Source organism: Scophthalmus maximus, chromosome 12, assembly GCF_022379125.1.
Source record: "Scophthalmus maximus strain ysfricsl-2021 chromosome 12, ASM2237912v1, whole genome shotgun sequence".
Lineage (NCBI taxonomy): Eukaryota > Metazoa > Chordata > Actinopteri > Pleuronectiformes > Scophthalmidae > Scophthalmus > Scophthalmus maximus.
The window spans coordinates 19,287,250-19,304,239 of record NC_061526.1 but is presented as its reverse complement, the minus strand read 5'-3'; the positions used below and the strand labels follow the sequence as shown (position 1 = coordinate 19,304,239).

Sequence of the window (16,990 nt, the reverse complement as noted above, 5' to 3'; positions counted from 1 at the left end):
GGATAAAGGGGTTGTTCTTCAGAGAATTACAGGTAAATCCATGGAATCACTCTCAGGCTGCAGACCCCGTAATACAAACACAAACATTCACACTCAAAAGGCCTCCATTATGTCACTCATTCCATAGGTGGCTAACCAGAGAGAGAGGATCATTATGGTTCATAAAGTTCTTATATGCGTGGGAACCGGTTGAGAAATGTGGCCTCTTGAACCCAGTATGCACACTCACTGTCCCTAATCCCTGCAAGAAAAAAAAGTGTGAAAAAGTAGAATGGCAGTTGGAGGGAATATAGACGTGCAAGGCTGTGTTCTGTCCTACTACCTCTGGAGGGCGCTCTCCATCTCTTTCCTTTCCTGGTGGGCCTCTTTTATTTGGTGGGTGACCCTGGCCAGGAACTCCTCAAAGTTGGACAGGAGGTGAGGCTCGTCCCGCCTGAGCTCGGCCCAGAGACTGCGCACCTCGCCCGGACTGCAGAGGAGCAAGAGCAGGAAACACAATGAGGGACACGAGTCTGGTTGAGAACACATCCTGGGGCTCCATAGTGTTCACGCAGGCATGAGACAGAGTCTCACTATCCTCTATGAGAGAATGGGTGTCAGAGTGGTCACACTCACTCCTCGAACACATTACTGGCTCCCAGGCTCTCCAGCAGCATACAGAAGTGCCGCTCCTCCTCCCCGTCTTCGCCCCCCGACAGCCTGGCTTCCCATTGGCTCTGATAAAGAGCCTCCCTGGCTCCGAGCGTGGGGCTGGGGGCCCGACTACTATGGTCGTCGGTGACGGAGATCCTGCGACCGTGCAGGAACTGACCTGAGATTAGACCAAAATTGTGTGTGTGAAGATGCAATATTTTTTAGATAAACACAGCTGGAGGTCTGTGAACATTGGCTTCAAGGCTTCACCTTGAAAATACAAATCCTAATGTCATTGTTCATGTTTAACATTTGGAAAGCAACATTTTTAAAGCTGTTTGACTGAATCAATTCATTGCATTTATGAATCTCTTGTTTCACTGTTTTACTGAATTCCAGCATGTATTATGTAATGCTCACTTGGCCATGGTTTACTGTGTTAAGTTTTAAACAACATAGTTTTGCTTTAAGCATCCACAGGCTTCAAACATTAAACAAATGGCTCATCATTTGCCAAATCTCCCTTGAAAGTGGGGAGATTTCGCTTTGTGTTAAGGTTCAAACTGATCTGAGAATTGAATATGATGGTTAAACTCTAGATCAAATATGGGGGTACAGTACGGTAAGCTTGACACCTCAGGACGGCAAGAAAACCTACTGAACCCGGAGGAGAAGACCTCCAGCGTGAGGTAGCCGGTGTGTTCTGTATCCAGAGAGTCGAACACATCCTCCAGCTCTGCTGCAGACAGAGGCAGCTCTCTGTGGAGCCTCTGGCAGGAAAAGGAGGGAAAAAAAATGTTCAGAGTTGGATAAGTAATACTTTTAAGAATTAAAATGTCCTTAAATCTGCCATACCGGGCTCTGCGTGGTTGTAACTGAAGCAAACCTTCAATAGAATAGACACCAGAACAAAGCAGAGTGGCTGTTTTTTTTATATGCCACTGTGCAGAGCCTTTTCCTGGAAGCTCTCGGCACAGACAAGAGCTACGAAAGGCACGAAGCTCAAAAGAGCACCGTACTATTTAACTGAGAACACGGCTCGGCCATTGTTACTGCTTTGAAGAGGTGTGTGTGTGTGTGTGTGTGTGTGTGTGAGAGCTGAACTTATTATACTCGTGCACATTTCCATCAGCGGTGGTTCTCTGCCACTTCAACGGCTGTTGGAGTGTGCTGAACGAGCAAAGTGCTTCTTTAACAATGGTGACGTGCAGCGGGGGGGAAATAAAATCTAGATAGTAAGAGAAAGGCTTTGTTTGCTTCCTACTTGCTATACACCGCCATTACATCGATGTGGAAATTATGCCCAGGCTAAAAAAAACAACAACACTTGATTGACTCTTGACCTATTGTTCTTAGTGGAGGCTTAATGGATTCGCAGAGCGTCAGAGCATTTCAGGAGAAGGAACGAGAGACGTTGAAGTGCAACTGGATGAAGCTCAATTGATGTGCAGACTTTACAAATGCCCCCTCAACCGCCTAAGGACACACAGACACACACTCTCTTCTTCTAACCCTCATATCCGTGCGGGTAATGAAGCCTTTGCCCTCCACATCGCAGGTCTGGAAGAACTCCTTGGTCTTGTCCAGCAGGGCGATGCGACCCCAGTCCGAGCCCCTCCGCCTTGGGTTCAGTCCAGAGCCGTTCACCTTGCACTCTTCCTCCATTTCTGGGGGGCTCTTCCTTTTCCTTTTTAAAGACAAGCAGGTTGCATGAACTTCAGCGGCAGTCAGATGTGCAATCACACCTCGGGCCTCCTCATTGGCTCTGCACCCTGTGCTCTGGGGCTCCCACCGTCGCCATGACAACGGAGACAGGAAGTAGCTTCGGATGATGAGATCCCTGATGACGAATATACCCTGTGAGACAGAGAAATAGTACAGATGCAGCAGTCAAGCGTAGAACTTCTCACCGCTGGGAGGGCATTTCTGAAACTAGTGGGTAGAGAAAAAAAAAAAGGTAGGTTACATAATTAATCAGAACTCTTAATGCAACAGTACCGCACTTGTTACAAGTGCAGAGCTTCCCTTTTTTTCTAGTGCGTCCGGAACAAGCAAACTTGAGAAGGTATGTAAACACAGTGTAAAGGATTATCTTAATACCCGGCCATACAGAACACATGACAGCGTAATACCTGCAAGACTGCGAGAGCTGATAAGAGGCCTGGTTCAAAACTGTACTGTAAAAAAACTGCTCAATCTTTCCCCCCCGTTTGAGCGCTCACAAGGTTTTATTTGTTTTTCATCACAGCGTCACAACTCAAAGGAGGATTTGAAGAAGTAACTGTCTCGTTCGTACTGTGAACTAAGAGCTGGACTGTGGTCTGCGCAGTCAAGAGACTGAAAATGTGCAGCAAACACTGCAGGGAGTGAAATATATGAGCAGCAAACGCCTCATTTTAAACTCTTGAAGTTGGAAAAGTTTAATTATGTGGAGGGGAAAAGATTATCGCAATTCAAACAAGACTTAAGAAATGACAATAGTTAAAAACAATCAATCTTTGTGTCAGGTTGATTTTTTTTTATTGTTTAGTGTAAATAAATGGCCATTATCAGCAGCACCATGTTGTTATAACAAAATCTGGAGGAAAAGTTCTTCTTAATAAGAACAAAATAAATATGGACATTTTATGTCCTTAATCAATAACAAATTAAAAACCCATGGCAAAATTCTTCTACAAAATGTAGCTGCTTTAGCTTTAACTTGATCAGATCTTAATATTAACAGGCCTTAACATACACATCACTTCTTTAAATAAACCAGAAACAGCAGTAGAGAACTCACCTTCCTCAAAATGATACGCACAAGGACAGTGGAGCCCTTTCTCCGCTCTCTTGCGGCCGCGCTCGGCGATTACGAAGTCTTGCTTCCGAAGTGAACGTTAGTCATTCTGCAACCATGTGATGTCATGAGGAAGCGGCCTGAGGCTTTTCAGCCTGGGTCCATACACACTGCTCCTTCACTGAGAGAGAGAGAGAGAGAGAGAGAGAGAGAGAGAGAGAGAGAGAAAGAGAGAGAGAGAAAGAGAGGAGGGGGCTGCAGAGTGAACTCTCTTCATGAGGGCCACATCATATGTTTGCAACATGTTTTGGATTGTCTGTAACTATGACGACCGCAGGTTGAAAAAACAGTGTCTTGAATGTTAATGTTGTTGAAAGGGGTTTTAATAAGGACATTAAAAGTGGCTGCTTGGCATCATCAAAGTTTTCAATTGTTTTAAATAAGTAAAACTAGCTAACTGTTGGCTGACGACTGAAATATGATTTAGGGTTGTGGCATTTGACTAAAACGGATATTTATTGATCATTTCAAATTTATTTACAGGAAATCCAAACTTTTATCGGTTAAAAGTTACATATATGTTATTTATTGACACAAGATGTTGCAGCAGCAGCATCTTGGACCAAAACAAATCGGCGTAACACAACCCTGCATTGGCGTTCTCATCAATTTGTTCCCTTTACAGTCTGTGGGTGTTGTGAGTTGCCAATGAAAGTGGCCCTGAAACACACAACCAGACAGAAGCTGAATGATCTTATCCTTTAAAGAGGAGAGCCGACCAAAGACAATCAATCTAGTTCCCTTCAGACTGGTAAAATCTATCCATCACAGTTTGGGGCTCCTTTCAGTGTCTGAGCCTCAGTGAGTGTGAGATGCTTCAGTTGGATAATGTGGTTTTAAAACTTGGAGCCCAAGGAACAGCAATGAGATGAAGATGGTTATTAGGTTGACCGGAACAAAATACTACAAAATCAAAAGATGACGGCACTCAGAGAGCGTAGACCTCCACCAAGGCTGTTCGATTTTGCACACAATGTCTCACAATGGTGAAGAATCCGTCAAAAAAATTCCTGGATCCCCCCCCTAAAATGTCATCACCTGTTTTCCATACAAATCTGTAATTTTTTGGAGTAATCCTGCTAGCAGACAAAACAAACCAATCACATCACCTCCTTGGCAAAGATGATTAAACAGTGAGGCAAATCAGTGTCAGATTATCATGTTCTGGATGCACCTCTTCAGCTTTTTTAATAAAATAGTCAAATAAAATGCAGGTGTCCACTGCTTTCTTCATCCACTCCCGCAGGATCAGAGTCATTTCTCAGTCCCTTGGATCTTCTGAAGCAAATACTCCATCTGGAGGTTCAGATTCGGCTGTCCCTTCTTGGTCTTTTTGGACAGCATGTGAAACGTCTCCATCTTCTTTTGCTTGTACTTCTGAATGGCATCTTCCTTCTGCTGCTTGTTCTTCAAGAACTCCTGCAGAGGAACAAAGACAAGATGTCAGCAGAACGTCCTCAGCAATTGGATTTGAAGTCAACTAAAACAAAAAACCCGTGACAAAAACAGCGGCAGACCTTTTCTTTTCTTCTATGGGTGATATGAATAAGAGGTGAAAGAGCTCACCTCTTTCTTTTGCTTCCGTTTTTCTTTCATATTCTCAAACTCCTCTTTCGTCTTCTGGTACGACGTCTTCTTCTGTATCTTTTTCCTCATGCGGTTGCTCATTGGGAGACTGGAAGAGAACATCAGCGCGGCATTATTACTATTTCCTAATTAGGGTATTAGTAATAAATAATGGCTGATATTGTAGTGGTATTTTTCTTTAATTCATAATAAAACTCGGTTGCAAAAGTCTTCTTTAATATGCAACAAGTGTTCTCAAAAATGTCTTTATTTCTTTACATAATCATTCAAATAAATCTTACACATCCAGGAAAACATCCACACAGCAGTTGGAAAACGGTTTCTGTGACGCTATCGGTTTTTCATGTTTTTGAAATTTATGCCCCCAAAAAATGTGTTCTTACCTTTCTTTCTCTGAGGCTGCAGTCGGATCAGGGTTCCCAGTCACAGAATCAGATCCACCAGGAACTTCTGCATCCGGATCAGCAGCTTCAGTCTGTTGTGCAGCAGCAGCGTCGTCGTCGTCGTCGTCATCATCACCTCCACCATGTTCGGCCGTTTCTTCTCTGCTCTCCTGCCCCCTCAGTCTCAGCTTACTCCTGTTCACCCTGTTCGTCCACGCCTCCTGTTTCAGTTTCTTGGCTTCGGCCAAGTACAGATGCCTGAGGTGTTCTGGATACTCCTCCTTGTACAGCGGCGTGGACTCGGGGTTCCTCCTCTTCTCCTTCCGCAGCAGCTTGTTGTACTCGTGTCTGACTCTCTCCTTCCTCTTGAAAGCAAACCCTTGGCCTGACGAGTGAATACAATGCAAACCACAATTGCAAATTGATACTCCAGCCACTCAAATCAATAATTAGTGGGTCATTCACATGCCGAATTTACTAGACGAATGATATGTTAAATTATATGTGTTTTTAAATATTCCAGCTAGCATCAAATGTTGATCGACAAAGCGGAGTATATTAAACTCTGGAATTTTTAGCTCGAGTTTGGTAACATGCATATCTACAGGGCAAATTACATACATATGTTGATGAGCTTTGCCTCATTGTTGTCAATCGTTCTCTGTAAACGCACTTGATTTATCCAACCAACCAGTATCTAACTACATTTAATTACTTCAACAAAGAAGTTTAGAAGTAAAGAAAAAACACAACGCACCTTCTGCCACACTGCCTTCGAATACTTTGTGTTCCGGGACCCATTTCCTCTTCTTCTTGAACTCCTGCACGTTGCCTTTTGTTTTCTTCCAGTTGCCATCTTTCGCTTTAAACGTAGTTCTGTTCATTTTCCGATCTGTCTGCGGTGCCATTTGACTTAAATCTTTCTTTCTTTCGCTTTTTTTAAAAGCGTGAGATGTTTACATGTGGGCTTTTGCAGGCGCGGAGATATGACGTAAGAGACAGCAGACATGAGAAATCAATGACGGATCATCTGATCTCGTCGGAGTATTTTCTGATTTTCCGAATCGTGTTATTATCGTACACATCGATTGTGTGTAAAATTGAGTGAAGGTTTGAGTCAAAGTGTCGCATTTTTCGTATTCCCCTTTTGTAGCATGCTAACCAAGGCTTTCATTCAATATGAACGGTTAGAAGTACGTACTAATGGCGTTTTTTGCCATTTTGGCTTAGAAAATTCTGAAGTTATTACATAGATATCAACATTGCCAACAATATATTTTCTACAAAACAGTTAATAAAACATTTTTGTCTCTATAGTTGAATGAATATAGTTTCTGGGTGACCGGGGGAAATCATCGAACAGCATTTTCGACTGGTAATGCCTTGACGTGGATCAGCAGCGGGCGACTTCTCCCATGCGTCAGGCAGGTCTGCTTCAGTCTGCTGTGTGTTTAAACATGTCCTCCTCCTCCCCACCGCCACGCAGCCTCGCGGAAATCCAGCGGCGGATAGACGACGTCAAGCGGTTTCTCTCCATGACCCTGAGAATCGCCAACGCGCACACGGTGGAGTTTTACACTCACGACGTGTGGGAACGGTTCGTGGCGGTGTCACCGGAGGAGGTGCTGTCAGCCGTTAGGCCCGGGAGTGGCCGGCAGGGGGCGCCAGAGCCTAAAGGAAAAGGTACAGTCGTTCACTCTGAGTAAACTTCTCAGTACAACTTCCCAATAAAGTATCTTTTATACACGGTTTGTAAATGATTTGCCACTTTAATTGAACAGCTGTTCTTCATCAGTTAATCGAACTATTTTGATGGCCTAATCAATTCATCATCTCTTATTGGCCCCAACTTTTTAAAAAGTTTTTTTCATATGTCATAGTAAATGAAAAATATGTGTGGTTTTGAATTGTTGTTTGGACAAAACAAGTTAGGGATGTCACTTTTGGCTTTGGAAAATTGGAATGACATCTTTCACCTTTAAATATACAGTGTGTGTGTGTGTGTGTGTGTGTGTGTGTGTATTTGTATTTGTGTATTTGTATTTTGACAATTAATTGGTGTGTAATTGCAGTTCTACTGAAACTTAATGGATCGTATGACCATTGTGTCTATATATGCAAAGTTTTCCTTGACCAAAATCCGAATTTATTTTTCACAACCAGGCAAGTGTCAATAATTATTAAGTATTTCTTATTTTCCTGGTAATATCTTTAGAATTGTCAATTGTGAAGGGTCACCCAGTTTACTCTAGTGGAATCAAGCCAAACGAATGGTGCACTTTATTTTAAATTTGATCTCTTTTATTTTTTTGAGACGACAACGTCTGCAGTTTTCATGGGCACTAACCCTCTGGTAGAAAGGAGCTCCAATGAAAACACATTTCACATTGAGGTCTGTGAATTATCCAGCCGTAACCGGACCATTGTTTCTGGAAAGTGCTGCTGCTTTTTAAATCTTCAATCGATGCAGAAAAGCACCACAAAATGAAATTCCTTTGCATTGGGCATTGGACGAAGCCTTTAAGTGGTTTTCGTTCATTCCTGCAAAAATCCATCAAATTTGAATTGATTTAAAGTTTCAGTCTCTGCTGTTTCTTTCCCCTTCCCTTCGTCTACGCCTTTCTTCCCAAGCAGAGCCATCGGGAACCACATTTGGATTTTCCCGTGACACAAATCGGCTCGCCGATACACATGAACTTTTTCAGGCAGCCAAGGCCCACTCACTCCCGGGCCTCGGAGTCTGCTGGAGCAGGGACGAGCTGCTGCAGGTCCTCAGGGAGGACGGGTCTGAATATGGCGCTCCACCAGCAGAGACAGGTAGCAGACGTATGTTGTTTCACGCTGAGCGCAGGAGCACAGTACGTGTAAATACATTCTATTTTTTAAAAGCATCTTCACTTTTCTTATGCTCTGTCTAACCCAGGTGATGAGCTGGTGCCAGATGAGTTTATGAACTCTAAGAAATCCCACGAGGTGCAGTCCATGTCCGAGGTGGTGTCCTGTTTGGCCCAGCACTGTGGAGTCAAACAGGTCGAGTGACAGTTTTGAACGACTTTACCTGTTAGAATTATCAACCAGAGGAAGTTCTGTTTTATATCCCTGATTTTTGATTGGATTTGTCCCCACCCAGGTGATAGACGTGGGCTCAGGGAAAGGCTACCTGAGTTCTTTCCTGTCGCTGCAATATGGCCTCCGGGTGTACGGCATCGACTCCTCCACCACCAACACCCATGGGGCCCAGGAGAGGAACAGGAAGCTGAAGAAGTTCTCCAGAGTCTACCAAAAACACACCAAGGCAGTGAGGGCACAGGGAGGGGCCCCGAGTTCACCTCAGGAGGAGTCGGTCGAAATAAAACCCGGAACAAATGCAGACTATGGCGTTTTATGTGGTGCTGGGGGAGGAATTATGTCACAGGAGGAAGAGAAGGTTCTAACTGTATCATCAGATGTCAGCCCTGTAGTTGAAACACATTTGGAAACTGAGGATCTTTTCCTCGGCGCCCTGTCGGTGGATGTGATACAGACTACACCCCCCAGAATCTCCCCCAGCCACCTGAGCGCTGAGGAGAGGGAGAGGAGGAAGAGGGAGAACCTGGAGAGGAAAGCTCTGAACAGGACGGAGAGCGCCAGTACCGTGTTCTCACCGCTCACATCTTACGTTACTGCGGAAACGGAGCTGCGAGAGCTCATCAGCGAGCTGGAGGTGAGCAGAGGCAGAGTCGGAGAGGGGGAAAAAAAAGGGCCTTAAAATAAATGTTGAAAATAGATTTAGTGCGTGTCTGGGTGGTGGTGCAGATAGGAGGCCAGCAGTATAGTAGCGAAGGACGATTCCCACAGCAGCTCCTAAAATTACCAGCCTGTCACCGCAGCTGGAGTTTGCATTACTGGGGCAGAGTGTGGGACGTAACCGCTGTGCCAAATGTGCAGGGGCGTCATCATCAATAAATTTTGCCATCGATCTCCTACCCCACCCTCCTCCCCCTCCCCTTCTCTACTTTCTCCCAACTCGAAGGATGCGGTCTTGGTCGGCCTGCACACGTGTGGCGACCTGGCTCCCAGCACCCTGAGGATGTTCGTGGCCAAACCGGAGCTGGCTGCAGTCTGCAGCGTTGGCTGCTGCTATCACCTGCTGTCTGAGGAGTTTGACCCCGCCGAACAGGGTAACCGCACACTCACATTAACAGACAGTGACACACTCAGACACGCCAGGGACGAGACCCAGTGTGCTCGTTGTCTTCCTCTCTGTGTGTTGTAAAGCTGTGACATATGAACATTTGGTTTTTGTTCTTCACAGAATTTTTATTTATTTTTTTCTCGCTCCTTGTTTTTCCACTCACACACTCTCCCACACACCTGCGGCGTCCACGTCGTCACTTGGTTCCAACCTGAAATGGATTATCATCTTCCCCCATCAACACTTCCCACATTCATATTTTATAGATGTTCCACCGAGAGTCTGATGATTCAGCCGAGTTATCCTCCTGGAAAAGTTTGGGCAAACGCGCAGTTAGAGCCATAAGAGTGGATTTATGGATTTAGGATGGTTCATTAGGATTTTTCCCCCTTTAATTTAGATGAAATCGAATTGGAAGTGACTGATACTGTAAATTATTATTAATTAGCCTCGCCTTTCACTTCTGAGGAGGCAGTTTGCTGTGCGCGACTGCTGCCTCAACGTGACAGATAATTCAGGTGCCAAAATGCACAATAATGGACAGATGTCGTCCCAGTGTCACACTGCTTCACTCCACGGTAGACGAGGTATCAAATCATCTGCAGCCTCTGTGTATCTGTAAGAAAGAGTCCTCGCTGAGGTCGATACCGTATCGCGTCATCGTTTTGTTAACAGGCGGCTCTCTCGTCATCGGGGCCGTCATAGGTTCAGCCAAGAGGGGGGGATGACATCATGACAGATGATTGGAAACATTCCTCTCCATGCTTATATCTCGAAATACAGCTCGATCCTTTATTGAAGTGAACAAAGGAATTCACACACACACACACTCTTTCTCACCCATGTTGGCCTTACAGTGCAGTCTGGGACGCAGGCCAGCTCCTGTGGTGGCCCTCGCCCTAGGAACAGCTGAAAAGCTTCATTATAAATGGCAGATTTATGTTTACGCGACCTGCAATTCCTTGAATGCATCGTTCATTACTTGCAAACGCGTTGTGGAGCTTCAATCTCATGCTATTTACTCACAAAAAAAAAAGCCCAACTGCTTACGGTTGAGTATATGTTCGGGCGTCTAATGTCTGCATCGGGCGGGTTCTCAAGTGCGATATTAGAAATATTTGTCTTTCTGAACTGCAGTGCGTGCACATGGCCACTTCAGATGTGAACTCCGTGGTCAGCATGAGGCTAGTTATTCCAAACAGCTCTGTGTACGCACTGTAATCTACCCGTCAGGCTGAGGAAAGGGCTTGTCCACTTCAATTACCTCCAAGGGCCCCGTGTCGGGAAGCCGTGCGCCGGGGCGGGAGCGAGGCTAGACCCGACCGCTCGCACGTTAGCGTGTCCACAGCAGCAGTTTGCGAGAGGCCGAGCGGCCCCAGCTGCACATGTTAATAGAGCTTCCTTTCGACCGCGTCCCTCGGGATTCCCTGCATCTTGGCCTCAGTCGCTGACCCTTTTAGAAATGACATGAAAACGATGGCAGGCTGTCAAGTAGTCACACTCGGCTCGCTCCCATTGGGAATGTGTGTGTGTGCGCGCGCGTGTTAAACATATGTGGGTAATGACGCTGTTTCTTTTCCCAACACTGACTTAATGGTCAGATACGAGATTGGTATTGACCTTCTCTTCTAATTATGGGTAAAGAAAACATGTAAATTAATGTATTTCCCCAAAATTTCGAAGAATTCCTCTAAGCGGCTAATAATTGTTTAGATGATCCAAGAGGAAGATGAAGAAGAACAGATTGATTCTTTATTAATGTCCTTATAAATTGGAACAAACGCGACCTCTCCCTGACAAATATTTTAAAGTTCACATCCAACTATTTGAGAGGACAATTCAACCAAACCGATCGATCACTTAGCTCCTAATATTTCCATTTGTGTTCCCTCACAGAGCCCTTGCACAGAGTGTGCGGTTTCCCGCTGAGTCAGTACATCCGCAACCAGTCCTGGTTCTGCGGCAGGAACGCCAGGATGTCTGCGTGTTTGGTGAGTTTGAGTGTGAAATGTGCACAGCGGCATCTGTCTAACATAAACACGCAGAAATGACTGTTGTGAAGGAAATGCTCCGTAACGAAAGCCCCGAAATGAATGCGTGGACTGCAAAAAGCAGGACGTGTATTTGTGTCGGGATTGTTTTTACCTTTTGTGACTACCAGTGTATCTCGTCTCAACACTTCATTCCATTTTTCTTAAAAAAAACAAAACAGGCACTCGAGAGAGTTTCCCTCGGCCAGGGGGTAAGTAAGGAATGCATACTCACCGTCATCAATATCATATATCATCTTCCTTTACACTATCATTACTTGGCACCCATCAAAACAACTCCATCATATTCTTTTCCTAACCACAAACATGGGGGTTCACGATCACTCAAGAAGGAATTACTATCACAGTCCATCTCCCGCATGCATTCAAACAATCAGGCCATTAATTCCACTATTGTTTTAAGTCCGCCGTTGTTCTACAGTGTATTTATTTGTAACACAGAACGCCGAGCTCCGGGCCAAAGCTTGACATACGATACCCGCAGCCATTGGATATGGAAGGTTTATAAATATTAATGCAATCACGGCAGGATTGTCCAAAAGCTGAGTCCAAGAGCAGGCGTGATTGCGTGCTCAGCGATGCGTCAGGCTTGGAAAGTGTCAGAAGTATTTATCAAGCATTGGTGCGCCTGCTGGATGGATCTCAGGGGAGAAGCAAGCTTAAAATGTGAGAAATGCATTATGTTACATTCGATCTTTCCTATAGATTCAGATGGAGTCTCTGTTCTACCGCGCAGTCCTTCATGTTATTCTGAGGGATCACTATGGCTCCTACAAAAGGTAACCAACATCTGGATTTATGTCGGTATGAGAGAACGCAGTGTCCAGCACATTCAATTACTCATGATAATTTGCTCTATCGTTAAAATTATAAAATATATGTAACTCGCACAGTAACAAGTGTCTTCTGTTGGAATGAGTTAGAACTGAACTGTGAGTCCAAGCTAATATGTTGTAGATTTGAGTGCTGAAATTGAAATGGCTCAGTTAAATTAAATTTCATCTTCTTCCTATCAAGATTGTCCGTCTTTTTTTGTTTTGTTTTAGTTGTCGAGATATGTCAGTCTTGGACCAAAGCGGTAGACGTTGCCATGGTTATAAGCTTCTCAAATGTGACCGATTTTCTTCTTTCTTCTTTCTTTAATCAATTCTACATGAGATATTTATTTTGTTTGGGTTTTTAGACACAAAAAACAAGCAGTTGGAAGATTCTGAGGAACATTTTATCCCTAAATGAGGATAATCGGGAGCTCTTTTCTGCGTATTTACTGTCGTTAATTTGCATCCCTAATGACTAAGGATTTAGTGGCCTTCCTAACAAATGATAGAAGTAAGTGTTGTAAATTCCAATTAGCTCTGATCAGCCGTGCTTAGTTGCGGACAAGATCAACGATTTCCGTAAAAAGACACTAAGCATCCCCTGGTCCCCACTGGTCTCTGACCTTCAGTTTAATGACTAACAACAGATCAGGATCAACTACCCATTAGTTTTCTCCAGGCAGCGTCTATTTGTCACCGCTTGGCCCTTTTAGGAAGTGTTGAACAGTTTGGTTGTGCTTGCTGAGGCCTGATTTAAAGGGTTAGGGCAGAAACGAGATGTTCAGGGACCGAGAAATGACAGTATGTGCGTGTGTGTGTTTGCTCCGCAGTGAGAAGCGAGTCGGGAATGTCTACTCCAAGGCTAAGTCGTTCGTGGACTACGTTCGTCGAGCTCTGCGCAGGCTGGAGCTGGATGAATCGAAGGTCAGGGCCAGAATATTACAGTCGTCTTACAACACCTTCCAGAAGCAAACGGTGGAAAGTGCACTGAAAAATGAGAGGGAAAATGTTTTCCCCCACAAGTATTTCAACTTCATGTCAGGCTAATAACGTGAAACAGTTGCTTGAGACACTCGCTCTCTTTTTTTCCTCAGCTGTCTGACGACGACATCCAGGTTTACCACGACACACACAGGCCGCGAATGGACGAGATGCACGCCTTCAACATGGTGACTCCTGTCTTCATTTTTTTCCCGCAGAAACGAAAAAGACAAAAAAAATGAAAGGGACACCCACACTTCATAGCCTCTTTGTATTAAAATCCTAAGTCACACCACAGCAACCTGTTTCAACTCTGCTTAGTGTAAAGCGTTTTCATTCCTGCGCAGTGAGATGCACAACGCCAATAAATTGCAGAGCATTAAAGTGAGATCACTGCAGTCTGCAGTAACACAGGAACGATTTTTGAAAACAGGAAGAAAACCAGCCTCTGGTTTCGGGCCGAGGCCACTAATTGTGATGTCAACCAACGCACCAATTTTCCTACAAGACATAAAACAGTCAAATGTTTTTTTGTGGGGGGAATCGTCCACCCGTTGCTGAGGAGACACTAGTCATGCTGGGCTTTTAGTGCATTGTCTCATTATTGGGAGTTGCCTTTAAACAGACATTTTACGAGGTAGATTTCTGTACTGTGAAAAACACTGATATGAAATGAAATGAATACACGTATATTTCATGTAGATGAATGAATCTTTCTTCTCTCACGTCGTCCTGTCGTGTGCAGCTGAAGGTGATGCTGGCTCCCTGCATTGAAGGTCTGATTCTCCTGGATCGCCTGTGCTATCTGAAAGAGCAGGTATAAATCACTCATCGGCACGTTAGGTTCATACGGAATATTAATAGACATAAATCCAGGACGGGACTGGGGAGGTGGAGGCTGTTGAATAGCTGGGGTGCAGCCTGGACAGGTCACCTAGTGTAGCGTGCACAGGGAGGGACTGTATGTGAGAACCCAAATGTCCACAAATGTCACACCTACACCTACGGCGATTCAGTTGTATTCGTTAGATTTGCCAGTTAACCGAGGCTGCATGTCTGTGGGAGGAATCCGGAGTACAGTACCTGGAGAAAACCCAGCAGCCATGGAGCACAATAGGCTCACTTATTCTCCTTTTTTCCAGTTTGGACTCTTGAATCTTCATGATTTGCTTGTACAGCCTTTTGGTTGGAATTTAAAATTTTCATCCCAGATGATTAAAGTGAACAAATCTCAGCTGAAATCTGGAAAACGTTTTCTTTTTCTTTTCTTTCCCCTTTCACTCACATCATTGACAGTAATATAAGTTTTGGCAAAATTGAAGCCAGTTAAACATCAGATGCTTCTGCAGCCAAACGCAACATGCTAATTCTTGCTCTGAGTCACAGAGATGAGATACAGTATCAACCAGCCGATGACTTTGAAGTTCTGATTACATGGTGAGATTGTGTGTCAGACGGACTTCCGTAATAGGGTCGTGCAATCAAAGTATATACGTATATATAACGTCAAGAGCGCTGGACAACTTTGAAAGATCTCCCATGAGGAGGAGCGGAGGAGGAAAAAGAAGAAGGTGATGGGCGAATGAGATCCATGTGATGATAAGTATGTCCGGGCCTTATAGCAGCCTGTACAATCACACAGTTCAGTTTGTTCTCCTGTAAAACTGCAAATCTGTTGACATTCCGATCTGCCTTAGCGGTACTTCGTGTCAGGCCTTTGACACACGAGTCGGAGAATCATTTTCGACAACTAAGACTAGAACTAAAAAGGTGTTTAACAATATGGCTGCCAACATTGGCTGCCAGGCAGTTTATAGACTATGTTAGAAAACAATGTCACTATAGCTCTTCACCGATATGAAGATTGTCCGAGTCCGACGCAACAGCAGGAAACATTTCCGGTACATTCAGATGCTGTGAATCTTCCCGGAGATTTTCCTGCTGTATTCTCACCGTGGGCAAACTCTGACATTTTCTGGAAATTCTACTTGGGTGCTGGCGGGAAAAGCCTCCGGGGAAAAAGTCCGGCGCAACAATTTGCGGACATTTGCATTCTCACATACAGCCCCTTTGTCCGGACTGCGGTGCCTGTCTGGAAGCAGCTTATGAGAGTTAAAGGAATCGCAGCTGGCAGCAGCCGGGGGTTTAGTGAGCTGTCGTCTGGCTGTGCGCTGTGCGAGGGGCTGCATCATCTAATGCTGCTTTCACTCGCACTCAGGCGACGCACTTGTATTCGCTGAAACTTGGACATCCGCTGTTTGTATCTGGTTTCACTTGTGAAGGAACCCCTCCAGATATGTAGCATAACAAAAAAGTAAATCATAAGTTATTGAGATGGTGCAATGACAAGTTTAGCAGTTGGGTTACCATTTTGGAATAACGTATGAACTCATGGTCCCAACTCAGAATAACAGGGTTTTTCCTATTCTTCCCTGTCCGTATAAGAACGCAGCAGAGGTGCAGCCTTACTTACGGAGCCGGTAGCGTGGCTGTAGATCAGCAATCGAACGTGCAGCCATGAAGGAAGACGAACTCGGTGTACACATGAGCCGGAGTCCACCTGACACAATATTTGTTCAGATGTTTCTTCTCCAGGGATTCAAAAGAGAAATCTTTAAGAGCAAGGACATCACACAGCGAGAGGATGCCAAGGGGTCACAAAGCCAAACTGGGAGGACTTTTTTTTTTTACGTCCCACGTGTTTTTAATTCAGCTCTATTGTGTCTTATTGTTTTGTGTGTGTGTGTGTGCGTGTGTGCGTGTGTGTGTGTGTGTGTGCGTGCGTGTGTGCTGCAGGAGAACACATCTCTCTCGGCGCTGGTGCAGCTCTTTGATCCCCTGCTGTCTCCGAGATGTTACGCTGTCGTCGCGCTGAAGACTCGTGGAAACACAATCGCGCGCTGATGAACTCATACATATGCACACGATTACATCGCGCTGATTGAAGGGGGTCATGATTATACATGATCACCAATTACATGTGAAAAGTGACTGTTTAATGCTTGTTTTAGTCACATGAGTGATTTCATCCAAATTGGGTAATTTATTTTCGCCGTCTCCGTATCAGGTTCAGCAACATCTTGTTTTTATTTCATACACTTTACTGTCTTTGATGAAAAACAAATGTTGGGTATTTTTTTCCGGGCCCCGGTCCTTGACCTTGTGCTCCCCCCTCGGAGGACGACACATGAAAACACATGTTTTAAAACACCTGGAAAAACTGTCGGCTCCGTTTGATTGAATTATAGCCATTTTGTCTTTTGTCTGTATGTTCGAGTGACTCTTGAGAAAACACTTGATTTTAAGGAGCCTCCCGGGAGACGGGGAGCATCACGGGACTTCGGGAGACTTGGATCACTTCTGTTGACATGTCTGGAAAGCCAATTTCTAGGCTCGCAAACCGGAGGCAGTAGGGAAAACCATAGACAAGGCAAGAGGCGCCCTTGATCCCTTTTTTTTTGTTGTTGAATCTTTAATTCTGTTCTGCTCTGTCCCTGCTCATTTAATAAATCATTCTCTTTTCA

The 16,990-nt window shown here is 44.7% G+C and overlaps 4 protein-coding genes across 12 annotated transcripts in view; 2 read left to right on the top strand and 2 right to left on the bottom strand.

Annotated features, from left to right (window-relative positions):
- The window catches only part of cracr2ab (calcium release activated channel regulator 2Ab), a 10,708-nt gene extending 7,142 nt beyond the window's left edge, over positions 1-3,566 (bottom strand). For 4 of the 5 annotated variants that reach the window (XR_004784350.2, XM_035604276.2, XM_035604293.2 and 1 more), the window contains exons 1-5: positions 3,416-3,566; positions 2,146-2,490; positions 1,292-1,403; positions 616-811; positions 323-469 (exon numbers count right to left, since the gene is read on the bottom strand). Coding sequence is in view for 4 of the 5 variants with exons in the window: in XM_035604276.2 (XP_035460169.2) it covers positions 323-469; positions 616-811; positions 1,292-1,403; positions 2,146-2,298 (608 nt within the window). In the remaining variant the exon portion in view is untranslated. Of the gene's footprint in view, positions 1-322; positions 470-615; positions 812-1,291; positions 1,404-2,145; positions 2,566-3,415 lie in introns of all 5 variants that reach the window. The other variant, XM_035604285.2, reaches the window with a different exon arrangement.
- mettl25 (methyltransferase like 25) lies at positions 2,525-16,990 on the top strand. Of its 5 annotated transcripts, none has more exons than XM_047335991.1 (13): positions 2,525-2,590; positions 6,929-7,125; positions 8,077-8,268; positions 8,366-8,472; positions 8,573-9,145; positions 9,455-9,602; positions 11,513-11,607; positions 11,829-11,858; positions 12,373-12,446; positions 13,316-13,409; positions 13,580-13,654; positions 14,212-14,283; positions 16,263-16,990. In XM_047335991.1, the coding sequence occupies exons 2-13, from the start codon at positions 6,978-6,980 to the stop codon at positions 16,368-16,370; spliced, it is 1,716 nt and encodes a 571-aa protein (XP_047191947.1). In that variant the 5' UTR covers positions 2,525-2,590; positions 6,929-6,977; the 3' UTR covers positions 16,371-16,990. The 5 variants fall into 5 exon arrangements, with proteins under 5 accessions (XP_047191947.1, XP_047191948.1, XP_047191946.1 ...); XM_047335992.1 differs by lacking the exon at positions 2,525-2,590 and adding an exon at positions 2,642-2,698; XM_047335990.1 differs by lacking the exon at positions 2,525-2,590 and adding an exon at positions 6,414-6,433.
- Positions 3,780-6,446, bottom strand: ccdc59 (coiled-coil domain containing 59). The gene is made up of 4 exons (XM_035604479.2): positions 6,200-6,446; positions 5,443-5,827; positions 5,039-5,147; positions 3,780-4,891 (listed from the first exon to the last, which is right to left on the bottom strand). Exons 1-4 carry the CDS (start codon positions 6,348-6,350, stop codon positions 4,727-4,729), a joined length of 810 nt encoding a protein of 269 aa, XP_035460372.1. The 5' UTR covers positions 6,351-6,446; the 3' UTR covers positions 3,780-4,726.
- Positions 16,771-16,990, top strand: part of tmtc2a (transmembrane O-mannosyltransferase targeting cadherins 2a) — a 52,630-nt gene continuing 52,410 nt past the window's right edge. The window contains exon 1 of the mRNA XM_035604258.2: positions 16,771-16,896. The gene's annotated coding sequence lies outside the window, so the exon portion shown is untranslated. The remainder of the gene's footprint in view (positions 16,897-16,990) is intronic.